Genomic DNA, 18547 nt, shown 5'->3' on the forward strand with positions numbered 1-18547 from the left:
GAGCTTCATGTGAAGGTCAGAAGGCAGCCTATGGGAATTGTTTCTCTCCTACTTTTGCCTCTTGGGTCCTGGGGATCAAGCTTTAGGTTGCCCTGCTTGGTAGCAGAACCTTTTTTTTTTTTATCTGCTTTATTAGGTTTACAATATGTAATGTGGAGCTTCCCATACAACTGATTCGTAGCAGAACCTTACTATATAGCCTGAGGATTGATTGCCTTTGTTTACTATATCTCACTTGAGTTTAGTGGTGCAACTTTCCTGATTTCTTTACGCAGTTGGTAAACCTCCCACCCCCCACTCCACACCCCCCACCCCCCACCCCCCACCCCTACACACACCAGTTTCTTTGTGTAGCCCTGGCTGTTCTGGAACTCAGTCTGTAGACCAGGCTGGCCTCAAACTCAGAGATCCAGCTGCCTCTGCCTCCCAAGTGCTGGGATTAAAGTTGTGTACCACCACTGCCCAGCAGTAAAAGCCTGATAATCAGTTTTGTTTCTATAATTATCCAGAATCTGCTTTAGAAGAGAAATTTAGAAAATGCTCCTTGGTGCCTATGTCAGGTTTTGTAGATGCCAGGAATATTACCCAAAGAAATTTGGGTAAATCTGAAGTCCTTTGTAAACACATTTGACTTTGGAAGTGTGTGTGTGTGTGTGTGTGTGTGTGTGTGTGTGTGTGTGTTGGGCAGCATGAGCATGCCATTGTGCATATTGAAGATCAGTGGATAACTTCTCTTACTTTCTGAGGCTCTGAGATCTAAGCCACATCCTCAGAGTTGACCACAGCACCTTTACTTGCTGAACCATCTTTCTGTCCCAGGGGCAGGGTCTCCTACTGTTGCAGATGTATTTCACTGAGGTTAGCCTGTGAGCAATTCGAAATGCAATTTTCTTGTATATTGCTAATAAAAGTGTTGTGATAAAAACATCTTATTTCAAACTCTAGTTTTAGTTTTCTCTTTAGTTAGTTAAGTAACCTAGGCTTCTTATAATGAAGTGGCAGCTTTGTCCTTAGTTGAGTAACCTCTTTAGACTGTCTTAATAGGTTTGTTTTCAAAAATAAGTTGTACAGCCACTAGGTTTTTTTCCTTTCATGATTTTTGTAAATATTTCATTCATTCACTCACTAATACTGCACAGTATTCAAATGAATATTTGTGGAATAATTACTGTCCCAACTTGATGAGTGTTTAAGTTTGTTTTCAAGGTTTTTTGTTTGTTTGTTTGTTTGTTTGTCCGTGTAGCCCTGGCTGTCCTGGAACTCACTCTGTAGTCCAGGCTAGCCTTGAACTCTGGAACTCAGAGATCCGCCTGCCTCTGCCTCCCAAGTGCTGGGATTAAAGGCATGCGCCACCACCGCCTGGCTTGTTTTCAAGTTTTATTGTTAAAACTGTATATGTCTGCCTTGGAAAGACAATGGGAGTGTCTCATTTGAGTTGAATTACTGGCTTAGTGTACATTGCTTTTAAAATGTCTCCATCAGTGATTCTAAGTATTAACAGCATGTTCACAAATAACTTATGACCAGTGTTGTATGTTGGAGGAGAATTGCTTCCAAAGTGTCTCCCTCAAGTGGCTAACTCCTTGGTGCTTGCTGTTGACCAGAAAACTTTTTTTCCCATTTCCCATACAGATCTCTCCGGGGCTGCTTGGGTGTCTCTAGGACATGGTGATGGGCATCCAGCTAGCACATCTCAGGGAGGTGTAGTGTAGGTGGGAAGTAATTGACTGCATCCTATCTTGTTATGTGCAGACAGTTCCAGAGCACTCCTTAGCCCTAAGCAAAAACCTCCCATGCAAACATTTCACATTATCCCTGTATTGTAAGTCTTTTCTAGGTTACTTGGATACCCATTGTAGTGTAAATGTTATGTATATAGTGGGTACACTAGACTAGAAATAAGTATTTCAGTCATTGGTGAATCTTAATGTGCAACCTGCAGGTGTAAATGGCTGCCGTATTGTGAAGCTTACTCTTCCCTGACAGGAGGCAGGTTTACCACTAGTTAACCAAATGTATCTGCTCCTGTCATTTTACTGTTTTACTGCAGGTGCAGGACTATATCATACTGCATTTCTGTTTCATTTGCATTTCTTTTTCATGTTTGAGTTGCATGCTGAGATGATCAGTTTTTCTTTGTTGAAAGATGAATGCATTTAGTGGTACTCTGGTTCTTTAGCCAAATGGTATAATATTTATGCCTAGAACTCTCACTGTTATAGACTCTGGATATTTTTTAATTACAGTTTTGATTTCTTTCAAGCATAAGTCATAGCAGTAAATAATTAAGCCCCCTTTTTAGTCTAATGTACATATTTTTGTTGTAGTTCATAAGGGTTTCTGTTTGTTCTTCCTTTGATATACACAATTAGAAAGTGGTTTGTTGTTTAGGCCTTTAAAATAAAATACATTGCTCTAACTTAAAAATACTGTGTTTATGAGAAATAAAACTATGGTTTCTTGGTCTAATGAAACTCAATGGGTTAAGAGTTAGTCTTAGGCCGGGCAGTGGTGGCGCATGCCTTTAATCCCAGCACTTGGGAGGCAGAGGCAGGCGGATTTCTGAGTTCGAGGCCAGCCTGGTCTACAGAGTGAGTTCCAGGACAGCCAGGGCTATACAGAGAAACCCTGTCTCCAAAAAAAAAAAAAAGAGTTAATCTTAGGATTATCAGTTAGGGTTGTCATAGCTGTGATGAAATATGACAAAAGGCAGCTTGGGAAAGAAAGGGTTTAATTTGACTTTTCCACACCACTGTTTATCTTTCAAAGAAGTTTGGACAAAGACCTGGAGGCAGGAGCTGAAACAAACTCCATGGAGGAGTATCCTTTAGTTTATTGACTCATGGCGTGCTCGGCCTGCTTTCTTAGAGAACCCAGAACCATCAGCCAGGTCCCTCCCTACCTAGTCAATCACTAATTAAGAAAATGGTGCCTATAGCCCAGTCTTAAGGAGGCATTTTCTCAGTTGAGGTTTCTTTGTCTTCGGACAGGAGAAAAGAGGTATCCCAAAAGGGAGGAGATGAGGGAGTCCCCTAAGTGCATTGTATGCCTGTATGGAAATGTCCTCATGTAACCTAGTACCATGTGCAATGGATATAATGCCAGTGGGGGAAAGTGAAAGTTAAAATACATTTTCTCATAAGAAATAAGTAACGACTTAGCATAGAGATAGATCAAAGTTGTTAAAGAGGTTGTAGACTGAAAAAAAAATATGACCTGCACTTAGGTTTTATATCATGGGGAAAGTATATTAAATTGGCTAATGACTTGTAATTTATATTAGAGTTTATTGATGCTGAGATGATTTTCTGAGTTTTTTTTTTTCTTTTAAGTGTTGGATTTTAGGACCGTGGGAAATGTGTAATGGGAAATTTGTGATGTTGAGTTACATCAGAATAGTATTTAAGGAACTTAATGTGACACAGGCAACTGAGAGTGTTTCTAGGATGCACTAAAGCTTGGAGTCACATGGAACCACTTCGGGTTCCAGCTAACTCAGAGTAAGTAGTGTGTGGTCATAGGACAGTAAATTTAATTAACCTTTGCATTTTCACTTCCTCACTTGTAAAACTGAGTGGGTAAAATACCATTATCTTAGTGTTGCATTTATGTTAGTATAGTTAGACACTCCAATCTTCTTTTATTTTCGAAAGAGCATCATCATTTTGGGAAACAGTCTTGATGTGTAGCCCAAGCTAGCCTTAGCTCACTGTGACTTTGTAGCCCAGACATCCCTGTGGCTCATTGTGATTATGTAACCCAGATCACCCCCAAACAGGGTTCCGTTGAGTGTTGATATTACAGGTGTCCACCTCTGTGTCTGGCTCCATGACATCACTTCAGTTACACAGAAAGGACTGGAGAGATGGCTCAGCCGTAAAGAACCCTGGCTAGTCTTCCAGAAGACTGGTATTAGATTCCCAGCATCCATAGTGGTTCACAGCCATCTGTAACTCCTGTTCCCTAAGGACTCTGGTGCCTTCTTCTGGCCTCTGCAAGTAATGCATGCACTTGGTGCACAGATAATACATGCAGGTGAAGCACGCATACACTTAAAAATAAATTGCACAAAGAAACTCTGTATCTCTTTTTCTCAGCTAAGTTTTCACAGAAAGTGAAGGACAATCAGCCTAGACAGTTTCTAGAAATCTTCTAGAAAATTGAAGCGAATGGAATTTTCCAGTTGATCTTGTCTTTGATTTATGTGACTTTAAAGTACTAGAGTTCCTTCCATTAAGATAGGAGGGAGAGCCATGTCTGTCTTTCCAAGTCATAAGCCGCTCTACTTTCTGATCAGGTCAAGGAGTTGATTAGACTCATTTTCTAATTCTTTATAATGAGCCTGTTATCACATTGTTTTAGGAATTGAAATGCCATAAAGGTCATCCATTCTAGCCCTCTAGTATAGATGAGACTGGTGGTGAGAGAGGCTGAGGCACTTGTTGAGAGTCATATAAGTGGCCCAGTGGCTCTCAGCCTGTGCTGAACTTGGAACTACCTTGTGCTTAAAAAACACTGCTGGGTAAATGACATTATATTGCATTGGTCTTCTGATTGGTTATAATGAAGCATTATAATAAAATTGCCTTTAGCATTGATGTATTTGGTTTCTTAGAATGCTTATCTTAAAGGGCTTTTGTTTTCAACTGTGCTTGTATGCACTTGTGTTCTTGTATACGTGTTTGTCATGGCATAGGAAGTTAGAGAACAACTTAAGAAGTCATGTCTCCTTTCACCAGTGTGTCCTGGGGATTTCACTCAGGTCCTCAGTTTTAGTTGCAAGTGCCTTTATAACTAAGCCATTTTGCTAATCCCAGAAAGCATGTTCTTTCCCTCTCTTGCTCTTGCTCTTTGCTTACTCCAATGCACTCTCTAAAGGAAGGGTTTTATTTTGTAACTCCACTATATACCTCACTATGTAGAGCAGGCTTGAGTTCTGTCTTAAGGTTTTTATTGCTGTGATGAAACACCATGACCAAAAGCAAGTTTGGGAGGAAATGGTTTCTTTGGCTTACACTTTTACACTGTAGTCTATCATCAAAGGGAATCAGGATAGGAACTCAAGCAGTAAGGAACTTGAAGGCAGGAGCTGATGCAAAGTCCACAGAGGGATGCTACTTACTGGCTTGCTCCTCCTGGCATTCTTATGGAAACCAGGACTACCAGCCCAGGGATGGTACCGTCCACAATGGGCTCTTTCTCCCTTGTGAATCACTGAGAAATTTTTTTTCCTCATTAATTTATTCACTTTACATCCCAATTGCAGCCCCCTCCCTCCAGGTTCCCTGTATCACCCCCACCCTGGTATATCAAGTCACTGCAGGACTAGGTGCATCCTCTCCCACTGAGGCCAGACAAGGCCCTTCAGTTAGGGAAACTACATCTGTGGACAGGCAACAGATTCAGTCACAGCCGTTTCCCCAGGAGTTGGGGGACCTACTGGGGGACCTCAGTGAAAGTCCCTCCTTTCAGATAATTCTAGCTTGTGTTAAGTTAGCATAAAGTTGACATAAAACTCAAACTCCTAAATAAATATCTACCTGTCTCCAAAGCTCTGAGGTTAAAAGCATGTGCTACCATGCAAGGCAAGAATGCATTTCTTTTTTGTTTTTGAAACAAGGTTTTATTGTGTAATAGCTACTCAACACTACCACCATCACCCAGCTAGAAGGCATTTCTTAATCTGAGTGATAAGCTCGTAAATTTTGTGAAATAAAAATCTTTAAATTTAAAAAAAAATTGTTTTGAAGTGATTGAGTCAAAAAATAAATTTATTAGCTATTTGTCTATGGTGCTTTAGCTCTATGATCTATGTGTATGTGTAACAGTGTACAATAAAGCTCTTGCTAGAGGCACCTAACAATACAGAGAGGGTCTTTGAGGAAAATATTGGGAAGACAAGATCTTCAAAGTGCTTGAAGTACTAATTAAAATATACTAGAATTTTTATCTTACATTCTGTTTTCAGTATATTGTAATTTTTTTTACTTGTTTTGGCTGAATTTTCTTATTTTTAACTTTTCCTATAGGTAAAGGCATTGAAAGAGAAGATTGAATCTGAAAAGGGGAAAGATGCCTTTCCGGTAGCAGGTCAGAAGTTAATTTATGCAGGTAGGAATTCAGTTCTGAAATTAATTGCCATGTCTTGCCTGTTTGACATTGTTTTAGTTTTAAAAAATGTTTTCTTAGACAGTATTTTCAAGTTGATTATGTCAGAAACAAGATTGCATAGATAACAGTAGTGGGAACAGATATTTAATTATGGTTTAATAGTCAGTCTTCCTTTTACACATCTGCCTCCCTGCTCCATGGAGTGATGTTCCTTCGTCTGTGAGCATTGTGACTGACTGCTGTGCCATTCATAAACTGAGCATCATTATTTTTAATCTATTAATAATGTATGTACTGGTTCACTAATGTGCATGAAATATGTTCCTTTCAAAGAAAATCAGTATGTCTTTCTAAACTACCAAAGTAGAATGAAAGTTTTTTTTATTTCAGACATCAAAAGACCTTCATGGTAGTGTTTAAAAAAAGAAAAGAAAAGAACAAATTATATAGAGTACTTTGAAATTGATAATTAAAAAAGAGACCCAAGCCGGGCAGTGGTGGCGCACGCCTTTAATCCCAGCATCCCAGCACTCAGGCAGAGGCAGAGGCAGGCGGATTTCTGAGTTCGAGGCCAGCCTGGTCTACAGAGTGGGTTCCAGGACAGCCAGGGTTACACAGAGAAACCCTGTCTCTAAAAACCAAAGAGAGAGAGACAGAGAGAGAGGGAGGGAGGGATACAGACACAGACACATAGACACCCAAAGAGAGACACACACACACAGACAGGGACAGAGAGAGAGACACACACACCCAAATAGGAAGTTACCCAAGAGTATGACTAGGAAATTGCAAATTTAATTAGCATTACTGAAAACCTAGGAAAATAGACTTGGTAGCCTCTTGCTGGGCATGGTGGCACATGCTATTAACCCCAGCACTTTGGAGGCAGGTGGATCTGTTTAGCCTAAGCATGGGCTCCGAGAGTCTTCCCCCTTCTTGTGTATTGTGCTGTTTTTCTGAAAGGTTTGTTTGCTCACTCGGCATGTTTTGTTGATAAGTACTTTGCTTGTACAGTGTTGGGACATCTTCATCAAGTGTTTGGTATTTTAGAATAAGAAGTTGTTCATTCCTTTTATCAGGGAAAAAATACTTATTTCCCAAAGAATGACTAGGCAATTGAAATGTTTAATATCCTTTATCTTTAGGATCTCCCTGTTTTCAGGCCTTACTTCAAATTTCTTTGTGTAGTAAGTCTTAAATGCAGCTAGTTAATAAATTAAAAACCAAATTAATTGGGGTTTTATATACTGGAGATGTTAGACATTTCCTCATAAGACATCTGCTTTTAAAGTAGGACATGTCTGTTTATATTATCTTATCTGGTTGCTAAAGTTTTTCTTAGAAGTTTTACTTGGTAGAATTAATGTTGCCAGTAAAATAAGAGTAGTTTCTTTGTAAGAAGAAGCTTAATATGTCTTTAAGTAACATTTTTCTCCCCTGAATTATTAGGCAAAATCCTCAGTGATGATACTGCTCTCAAAGAATATAAAATTGATGAGAAAAACTTTGTGGTGGTTATGGTGACAAAAGTAAGTTTCGTGCTACTTCTGTATCTTTATGCTTGTGAATCATCTCAGAAGCAGTGACCAAGTCCACAATGGACAAAGTTTATGCATTTCTATAACACACACAGCATATGTAATAAATAGCATGGTGCACTTACCTGTTTTCCAAGATGTAGGCAGATTTCCCATGGCCCCTTATAAAGGTAATATTTAAATATTTGTAGCCATAAAGTCATCTTTATGTAAGATAAAACAAAGTGTCATATTTTTAAACGGACATTTCTCCCTTGACAACCCTTAAGAGTGTCTAACTTTTCCTTAATCTGTGTTTACTACTTTAAAAAGAGGTGCTAGAATAGTTAAGTCACTGTGATTATTTTAAATACACGTAGCAATCAAATTAATATCTTTCATTGTGTGGCTTTTAATATGTAGCTTTTCGGGTACTGATAAGGTATGTGTTAGACCTAACAAGCTTAGAGCCTAAAAAATAAAAATTAAAAACACATGAAATGAATGCAGGTTCAATTTTCAATCGAGAGATAAGAGTTTTATAAAATAAAGGAAAAGTCAACTGAAAAAAACAATGGAATGTTTTTTGGAATAATTCTTAAGTAAGAACTGTTCTATGATTTATGATATTGAACTACATTAAACATATTGGGTAATTTTATGAAAAAAAAAAAAACATTTTTTTTTCTCAAGTACAGCTTGAGTACTGGGGAAAAGCTCAGCAGTAAAGGTAAAGCTTACCTTGCAAGCCTAAGAACCTGAGTTCCGTTTTCTCCAGAACCTTCATTAAACGGGTGCTCACATACACTGCTATAAACTTAGTACTGGGAGGCATACAGGCTCATCCCTGGGGCTCACTGACCTTCTAGTCTAGTGTACTTGGTGAGCTCCAGACCAATGAGAGATTTTCTTTTTAAAAAGGTGGATGGCCCTTGAGAGTTGACATCTGGCTCCACCTGCACACACTTACAGATCAGAGCTTCAACACTGATTTCTTAAAGAGACTGCTTTGTATATCTGCTTAAAGATGTATAATCTGAGGAAGAGCAGTGTATTAGTCATCTTTAATAAAATATCCAAGAAAAAGGTTTATTATTAGGTTAGACAGAGTTTTGGAGAATGGAAGTCCAAACAGCATGGTGAAGACTGCACAAGGACACTTTGTAGTGTGTTGTCATTGTAATGATACCTGTATTTCTATCAATGTGTAGGGTGTGTGTGTGTGTGTGTGTCCTTATAAAGCCACTGGAATTATTCGTGGAGGCTCTACTGCAATCTAAAAGGGCCTACCTTTAATAGCACAGATAGAATTTCTACCCTCCTCATACTAGATTTATGCCAGGTTTGATGGTACATGCCATTAATCCCAGCACTTTGTAGGCAGAGACAGGCAGGGCTGACTACTTAAATGAAACCCTGTCTGAAAACAACAATAAAGACTTTAGGGTTTAAGTATCTGAGTTTGGGAGGGACCAAACATTGAAAGCATTCTTTCAGTAATAATGAAGCAAGTTTAAGTGGATGGTTGAAGTTGCTTCATCAAACTAGTCAGAAGTGGAATAAATGAATTTTCTCAAGTCACAATAACAATAGCAGTAGGAAATAATGAAATAGATGATGAAAATCTAGTATAGATAAAACAGAATGTTATTCAGCTCTGATGAAAAATGCAATCACAAAATTTTCAGAAAAATAGACTTAGAATTAAGTTATGCGAGTCCTTATACCTGATGCTTTATAGTCAGCAGGAGGGTTTTTTCTCCTAAAACACAGCAGATTATTTGGAATGTTTGTAGACAATCTACTTCAGTCCCAAAAGGTTATTTTGCTAATGCTTTTAAATGGCAATATAATCTTTAAAGTTATACTTAAGGTACATGAGTAAAAATTTGTAGAAAATGGCACGGCACTTTTGGGTATGTGTATTCTATATTTAAAACAGTGACTTCTTTGGGTTCTTTTCATATTGAATTGTTGTGAAGACTGAAATGAGTGTCTTATGCTAATTGCACTTGATAGTTAAGATAATCAAATTATAGGTAATTTGAAGAGCAGTGAATTGCTTTCATTTGCTGATGTTGATCTTTTATCATCCACTTACAAAATGATGTTCAGTGTACTGGTTATTAGGCTAATTGTGTGGCTGTTGAAGTCCAGTGATCCCTTATTTACTTTCCTGTTTAACACATCCAGCCTAAAGCAGTGACAACAGCAGTGCCAGCTACAACCCAGCAATCAAGTTCTCCCAGCACCACTACAGTCAGCTCCTCCCCAGCAGCAGCTGTGGCCCAGGCTCCAGCTCCCACCCCTGCTCTGGCTCCTACTTCCACACCTGCCTCCACTACTCCAGCCTCAACTACAACATCTTCTGAACCTGCACCTACTGGTGTAACTCAGCCTGAGAAACCTGCAGAAAAGCCAGCACAGACACCAGTGCTTACTAGCCCAGCACCAGCTGATAGGTAAGGACTACATTTTAAGAATTATATCACAAGTAGCCATATTTTTTAATTTTTAAGAATTAAACTGACTATCATGTTGCTTTTTTTTTTTTTTGGTTTTTCAAGACAACAGGGTTTCTTTTTATAGCCGAGGCTGTCCTGGAACTCACTCTGTAGACCAGGCTGTTGAACTCAGAAATCCACCTGCCTCTGCCTTCCAAGTGCTGGGATTAAAGGCATGTGCCACCACTGCCCAGTACATCTTTAATTTCTAAATGAACTCTGGATAATGTACTTGTGTCTTTTTCATGTATGTGCACATGTTGATGTAATGTGTCTCCTTCTCTTGCTCTCCACCTTACTTATTTAAGACAGGATCTTTGGCTGCATCCAGAGCTTGCCAGTTCAGCTAGGCTGTCTAATGAACCTTTAAGATCCACCCCTGACCACCCTCACAGTGCTGGGGTTACAGGGGCATGCCTCTTTGTCCTGGCTTTAGGGGTCTGAAATCAATTTCTTATGGCTGCATAGCAGGCCATTTATCACCTGAGCTATCTTCCCAGCCATCTTGTTTGTTTTGCTGGTTTACTGTTAATATAGGCATACATTTTTTATGTAGATTTCTATGCCCTCTATTTTTAAAAAATGTTTACTGGAAAGCTACTACTTATTTTGATTAGAGGTGTTTAAGAAATATATAATAAAAAGATTAACTAAAGTAGCCGATCATTTTTATTTGTTGTGTTTGTGGCCGTTGTTTTATATGAACAGAAGCATCCTTCCATATCAGTGAATAATTGAGGTGCTGTGTTGCACTGTATTTGGTTTGTTAGCTCTGATAGCTTAGAGTAGTGTAGTTAAGATCTTTGGGTGTTACCCTCATTTATAAAATGTGGGTCAAAGTAAGTCTACAGCAAATGGGAAGTGGCACGTGTGCAGAGACTACTGGGGAAGAGTCAGCAGTGGAGCTGTTTCCTCTGACGCCTTTTTTTGCGCCAAAAGCTGTGAACAATGTGGATTCTATGTATTCAGAAGTGCTGAGTGGCACCTGTGGCTTTTGTATAACACTCTTGGCCACTGCCTCCTGACAGAGCTGCTTCCTTATTACTGCCAAAGTGACTGCTCACTGAAACCTGGTGAATGCGATAAGAGATGTGGGGGTGGAATTGCAGTGAGGATTATTCAGCAGTTTTTTTGGACAGGATTGTGGTTTTTTGTTTGTTTGCAGACGGTGGTGGGTTGTTCTTTATTAATAATGATAATGGCCAAAGCAAATGATTCAGTCATAGTAATTTGCCTAAAAATCATAGAAGGGATTCCCTGCCTTATCTAAAATATGACTTCTTTTACTGCCAACCTGAAACTGGCACTAAGCTATTTTTGTTTTCTGACTTAGTACAACTTGTGACACCAGTAGCAGGAGCTGTATGAACTTAGAAACAGAGTCAGTCACAGTGGAAAATGGGCAGTAATTGGAAATGCTTTGGAAGCATGTTTGAAAGCAAATATTTATGATATTGATGACAGTATACATAGATTTGCCCCTTATACAGGGTGTTCCAGATGTCTAGTGGGTACCTGCTATACTGGGTTTTTCCTTAAACAACATGCTCCTGATAAAGTGATTGGGAATACTAAGAGACTAATGACTAATGAAATTAGAATAATTTTAAAAATTACTGGAATAAAAGTTACATGGACCCAGCTGTTGTGGTCCATGACTAATCAGAGCACTCCAGAGGCCAAAGCATAAGGACTGCAAGTTCAAAGGCAGAGTGAGCCTACTTAGCCAGATTCTGTCGCAAAGAAAAAAGTTGTTTCAAGTGGGCATAGTTGGACACCTGGGAGGCAGAGGCAGGTGGATCTCTGTGAGTTCCAGGGCTATGTAGAGAGACCCTGTCTCTAAAAATAAGTACTTTGTAATGTGTTCTCTTAAAATGTCTGATGGTTCTGTAGATTTGTCAGTCTGCACCTCTTCCATTCCCAGTTCCATTGAGAACGTTTATCCTGGCACTTACAGGAAGCTTCTGGTGTATTTCATTCCTCGGCATCACTGCTCTTGCATTTGGGGCCATTGTTAAAATATAGGTTTCCTAAGCACAATCGTGTGGCACCTTAGCAATAGCTTTGGTAATTGAGACTGCAGGTGGCATATATAGTATGGATATAATGAACAAAAGATGTTCGAGAGAGACTCAGATAGAAGCTGGAGGCACAGCTTTCATCATGCTGCTCAGAATGGCACACAGCTTGAGACAGTCTATGACTTACTTCTTCCTGGAGGGTTTAGTAGTTGTAGAAAGTGGTTAGGCCGGGACTATGGGACACCTTTGTTTTAAATGTTCTACTCCCAGATGTGGCTTCCATGTCTGACCTAGTCAGCTGTATTTTGGAAGTCTGGACTCTAGTTCATTGCTGACAAAATAGCACAAATCTTAAGGAATACAATAATTTTTTTGTGTTAAACTAGAGTACTTTTCAACATCTGTGGCACTTAACTTAAACCCATCTCCCAGTATACAGCTAGGATGCATTCTTGAACACTGAAGATCACCAGAATCGGGTTAAACCATTTCATCAAAGTCTGTGTGCAGAAAAGAATTTAGGAATTTGACAAATTGGTTACCCCTAAAATATAGATACAAATTTAATGTCTTTGTCAGTAGTACAGTGACTTTCTTAATATCTTCACAAAGCTCATAGTATGAACATCTCATATCTGAACAGAACATTAATGTGCTAAATTTTTTTTTGCATAAACTCAAAACGATTCATCATTCTAGCATGGATGGGAGGTGGTCATGTGGCCCCACCCCTAGCTGAGGAGTTACTGGCAGTAGATGGTTACTGGGAAAGGAGGTCATTTTTTTATGGGTAGGGGGCAGTTATAGCCACAGATGGGTTTTCCGAGCTCTAATGGATGCCATCTCACCCAGGCACATATAGACGGTACTGTTAGACTCAGTGGGTTATGTAAAAAGAAGGGTCATGAAGATGGAGAGGTGGGAAAGTTGGACAGGTAATACTCAAGAGTTGGGTGGATATGGTCACGATACATTAAATACATGATGCATATTCATTAAATACATACATGTATAAAATTTCCAAAGAGTAAAATTTTAAGTTAATATTTTTAATTCTCTCAAGAGTTATGTAAGTTAGGAAAGAATCCCTAGTGATGTAGGAAAGCAGGCTATAGACTTCTTTTTTTGTTTGGGTTTTTGAGACAGGGTTTTTCTCTGTGTAGCCTTGGCTGTCCTAGAACAGTCTGACTGGGAACTCAGATCCTCTTGCCTCTGCTTCCCTATGCTTCTCAGTTCATTTAATTCACTAGCTACTTGAGTGTCCGCGTTGTTCAGGGGCTTTAGTATATGGGCTGCTGAAGCAAGTATTTAGCTACTTTGTCTTTTTTCTTAATTGTATGGGAGTATGACAGACAGTCTAGAAAACAAGATAGATGTGTCGCACAATACTTGGTGAATAGGTATCAGGAGCTATACTGCTGTCCAAGACACTTCATTTTCTATTTATTTTGTTCGGGACTGTCTTGGTGGGGTAAGAGCCTTGGGCAGAGAAATTATAAATTATTTTGAAATCTTTTGTCCTCCACATACTTAATGATTTAAGAAGAAACTTTAAAAATTATATAGCAGAATTGTTTTAGTTGTGATAATCATTATGGGTGTTATGCTTGGCACTTTCCTGAGTACATTGTTTCTGTTCTTAAAGTTGGAATGGGTGACATGCCTCAGTGGGTAGAGGCACTAGATTCCAAACCAGACAACCTGAGTTTGATTTCTTGCCTAGCCCACATGGTAGAAGAGAGCCAGCCACTGCTCATTGTCCTTTGTCCACCGTGGACACTGTGCCCATGACCACAAATGCATTTAACTCAGAAACTGAAATTGGAAAAAAGTATAAATGTATGGAGTGCATGTGGTAATTTACTCTTACTGTCCTTTTAAAATGTGTAGTAGTGGAGCTGGCGAAATGGCCAGCAGTTATAAGCACTAGTTGCTCTGGCAGAGAACCTGGGATTCAGTTCCCAGCACCCACATGATAGTTCACAACTGTCTGTAACTCCAAGCCCAGGAAATCTAGTGCCTCTTCTGACTTCCAAGGCACCACACATGTGGTACACATACATATACTCTGAGATACTAAAATAAAGATTTTAATTACTTGTTACTTAATATCATAAACATTGTCACTGAGCATAACTACCCTCTCTCTCATTGCTCCTCCCATTTGTCCTCTTCATTCCTCTGGATAGCTTCACTTCTACTTTATTAAATATGCAACACGATTGTGTCTATCCACTGTGCATCTCCATGGTGTTTGATAATCTTGTTTGTCAGCCCTTTATTTGAATTTCATCAATTTCTCAACAAAATAGAAACGTGCATGTCAGGCCGGGCGGTGGTGGCGCACGCCTTTAATCCCAGCACTTGGAAGGCAGAGGCAGGCAGATTTCTGAGTTGGTCTACAGAGTGAGTTCCAGGACAGCCAGGGCTACACAGAGAAACTCTGTCTCAAGAAACCAAAAAAAGAAAGAAAGAAAGAAAGAAAGAAAGGAAGAAAACGAGCATGTCTGCATGCATGTTTCTGCTGGTTAACCTAGGCCCTTAGGCCTAAAATTGGTTTTCTTTGGGACAGCATAGGATCTTTACCCTTGCCTCCCTTTTCGCATGTGCAGTATAACTTGTATGCCTTTTTCCCTCTTAGTTGTTGAAAACTTTCATAGAATACCTCACTGAAAGACTTGGCTGCTTCGTTGGTTTCTATATGTGTGCTACTTTTATCATGTACTACTACTTTTGATGTTTCTTCTGCTGTGGCTTGATTTCTAGGGTATTTTAACTGCAGTGCCATTTTAAGGGTGTTGTATTTATAGCCTTTTGATGTTGTTTACAATGATGAATTCGCAGAAGTCTTAAGATTGAATTTTTTCCCTTAACTATAAATTCTAAAGGTACAGCTCTGATTGTAACCTCTTAAAAGAGACTGGCTTACTCACACACTTTAATGCCTAAAGTATTCCTTAGAAATTAGTTACTATAAAATGAATTTTGTATACTTTTTGAAATGTGATTGTTCTAAAACCTCTTTACAGTACACCAGGAGATTCTTCCCGGTCAAATCTTTTTGAAGATGCAACAAGTGCTCTTGGTGAGTGTCTAACTCAGAAAACATGTTGTTGGATGTCAGTGTCATCCTCTTTACCACACTGACAATGTCAGCTTCATGACCACTCACAATTAAACTTTAAAATGATTTGTTTATATTGTTAGTACTAGAGACTTTGATGTATTCTGCTGACTTCTTTAAAATCTCCTCTTGCAGTTAAGTACATCCATTGAAGCAAATTATTTTCCCACTGTGAACTTTATGTGGTCTTAACAGGTTTGGTCTGTGGATGGCCCTTATAGAAGTGCCTTAAGAAGGCCTTGCTGGTTTCTTTTGTGTACCTCATACTTGCTTGTTCACCTCCAGTCTTCATCCACTGTGGTGGCTTTTTAGATTTCCAACTGTATCCTGTTCCTTACATGGGCACGTAGTAAAACGTCCTTCTTGCTTCCAGTCTTTGATTTGACATATTTTAATAAAGCTTTCCCCTTTCCCTTCATCCCCAAACTATCAGCTCCCATGATTAAACCCCTACTGTACAGTTCATGTTTTTATTGTTTATTGGATAATATTCCTGTTTCTGTTTTTGTACAGTAGGTAAAAGGCTGGGATAGTTGCAGTCATCTGTTTGGGCTCTGGGCTTCCCAACAGCAGCATTCCAATGGCTCTAAAAACCCTTGGGGGCGGGGGGGAGGAATAACATATCAGTCCTGAACTACTTGGGCTTTAACTCCTCGATACTCTCATGTATGTAGAGACAAAAATGTAGATGTTTTAAATAGTCAGCCCATGATTATCTGGGTATATTAAATTCAGGATTTCATCTTAGAGAAACTGTCCTGGGACAACACTGCCACCAAAAACTTGAGTAAGCATGTGTTCATGAGACTGAAGGCATACTACTTCATACACGAAAAGCCATAACTTGTAGAGAATTGTTATAAAGGTATTGGAAGAACTAGACAAGAGGATTACTTAGAGAATGGTAAACTATTCTGTAGGTTCAGAGCTAGAGGCAGTTGGCACTCCCTAATGTTACTAAAGGTTCTGGTTGTTACCAGTATCGCCACAATAGAGCGCTTTGGGACTCTTGACTGGGAGCCTGGTAGATGATGCTTCTTGTTGTTGCTGCTGCTGCTGCATCTGAACCTCAGCTGCTGCTGGTGATGTTTTTACTTACACACTTTTTAAGAAGAGGAGCAGAACAGTTTATGACTTGGTCAAGGAGACAACAAATGGGAATGCTAATATCCCTTATATTTATTTATGTATTTATTTCACTGGGTCATTCCACCTCAGCTTTATAATCCCAGGGTCTCTGCTCTGTTGAATCCCTGCTTCTGTAACTTCCCATTTGGCTTTTGTGGTTTGTCTCAAACCATTCTTCTCAAGCACTCTAGTAAATATTATTCCTGACTCTAATTGTGTGCTTTCTGTGGTTCTGGGTTAGGCCATAATTAAACATTTGAACTGTGGGGATGGCTGAATACAATGTATATGCTGTGAGGATTCCCTACATGAATTGTGCTACTACTCATTTCCCTCTGAACTTGCAGACTTGTTTATTTAAATTTCCAAGGGGGAATCTGCAGCCTCCCAAGTCTTTGTTCCCTTACTTTCGTCAGTGTGCTTGCTGTTGTTCATAGGTGACAACATGGCTGCTGGTCACTTAAAGTAGAGGGCAGAGTTGGGAGCAGAGAAGGGAGACCATAACCAGTCCACTTTCTGAGGTGCTACCCAGAACACAAGTGGGAAAGAAAATAGTTTTGACAAGAAGTGAGTTGAGGGTGGGAGTAGCTTTTATTCAGGCAAGCTGCTGTCCATCTGGGGAGATTGGAGATAGCCTGTGCATTAGTGACTCAGGCATAATACTTGTACCTCCATCCCTGGTATGAAATTGTAACTTTCCCAACCTGTGTTTCCCATCAGTTTGAAAATGCAAGGTGTCAAAAGAAAAAGATAAAGCACAGTCTTATTATTGTATTGCATCAGAATTGATTGTTTGAAATATGTACAGCAGTGGACTTGGGCTCTTGTGAGATGGCATTTGTCTTTATGTCTCTCTCATACTGTCCTTACTGGCCTTAAACGCACAGCAGCAGCCATCCAAATGGAATTGTAAGAACGGTCCCCAGGTCCTGGCTCCCTTGTCTCTTACTAACAGGTTGCCTTCCCTGTCTTTCTTGCATGTGTACCTGGTATTTCTATTATGCATATAAAACCTCCTAGTTTTCTGTTACTTTTGTAAGTTACCACAAATTTAGTGGTATAAAACAGTTTGTTACCTGGCCATTTTTTGTAGGTCAGAACCTTTGATATGGATCTTGCTGACTGATACCAAGGAATCAGCAAGAATGTATGTTTGCGAACCCTTTCTCCACCTGTAAAAAACAAACAGCAGAGCTCTGGTTCTGCTTTTCTCTTTATTGTCTCTAACCCTGTTTCTGTCCCACTTTACTTTTACCTTTGTTGATGACATTAGGCACATCTGGAAGGTCAGTTCGGTTTATTATACATATTTATCCTCATATTTATAGGTTCTGGAGGTTAGAATGTGGACATTGACTTACTACATTGTTAATTGTCTTCACCTAGCATAACAGTGTATGAAGTATAGATATCATGCAGTCAAGAGCCATGGAGAGAATGTTTGTTGAATGTTCCTGTACTTTTTTTTCCCTTGTCCCCCACACACCGGTTTAGTGACAGGTCAGTCTTATGAGAATATGGTAACTGAGATCATGTCAATGGGCTATGAACGAGAACAAGTAATTGCAGCCCTGAGAGCCAGTTTCAACAACCCTGACAGAGCTGTGGAATATCTTCTAATGGTGAGAAGTGTGTTTTTCTTGTCTCTTTCAAACTCTTAAAGAAGTTAAGATTTTAATAGATGAATTAACAATTCAGTGGAGAGTATTATATGATAGCTAGTCCCCACTCCTCCTCCCACACAATATTAACATTTTGTGTTGCTAAAATGTAACCTGGAAAATATTCTGAAATGATTTATTTAGGGAATGATGTGAGGTGAGTTATGAAGTAGCTCTTCTTTGGGGTAGTACCTTTCACACTACTGAAGCTCTGTGAAGGCAACTGTATAATTGAACAGAGTGACACCCTAGATCTGTTAGGAATGACTTAGAGTAAAATTTCAGTTATCCTCTGTGAGGAAGCAGCATTAACTTTTCTGTTTGAGAATTTGATGGATGTTCTGGACCCTGAATCTGCTAATACTCTTGTAACTTCGTGTGAAAAATGGCTGTTGTGAGTTCTTGTGGTATAGCCCCTGTTAGCCACTGCTCTTTCTTCTTTAAGTGAATTTGGCTTTGGTTTAATAGGGAATAAACTCAT

At 39.3% G+C, this 18547-nt stretch overlaps 1 protein-coding gene across 1 annotated transcript in view; it reads left to right on the forward strand.

Annotated features, from left to right (window-relative positions):
- The window catches only part of Rad23b (RAD23 homolog B, nucleotide excision repair protein), a 37556-nt gene that overhangs the window by 9566 nt on the left and 9443 nt on the right, over window positions 1-18547 (forward strand). Inside the window, exons 2-6 of the mRNA XM_028779959.1 lie at window positions 6030-6111; window positions 7561-7640; window positions 9822-10090; window positions 15183-15238; window positions 17900-18027. Coding sequence (XP_028635792.1) covers window positions 6030-6111; window positions 7561-7640; window positions 9822-10090; window positions 15183-15238; window positions 17900-18027 — 615 coding nt within the window. The remainder of the gene's footprint in view (window positions 1-6029; window positions 6112-7560; window positions 7641-9821; window positions 10091-15182; window positions 15239-17899; window positions 18028-18547) is intronic.

This window comes from Grammomys surdaster, unplaced genomic scaffold (genome assembly GCF_004785775.1).
Source record: "Grammomys surdaster isolate TR1022 unplaced genomic scaffold, NIH_TR_1.0 363, whole genome shotgun sequence".
NCBI classification, from domain to species: Eukaryota; Metazoa; Chordata; class Mammalia; order Rodentia; family Muridae; genus Grammomys; species Grammomys surdaster.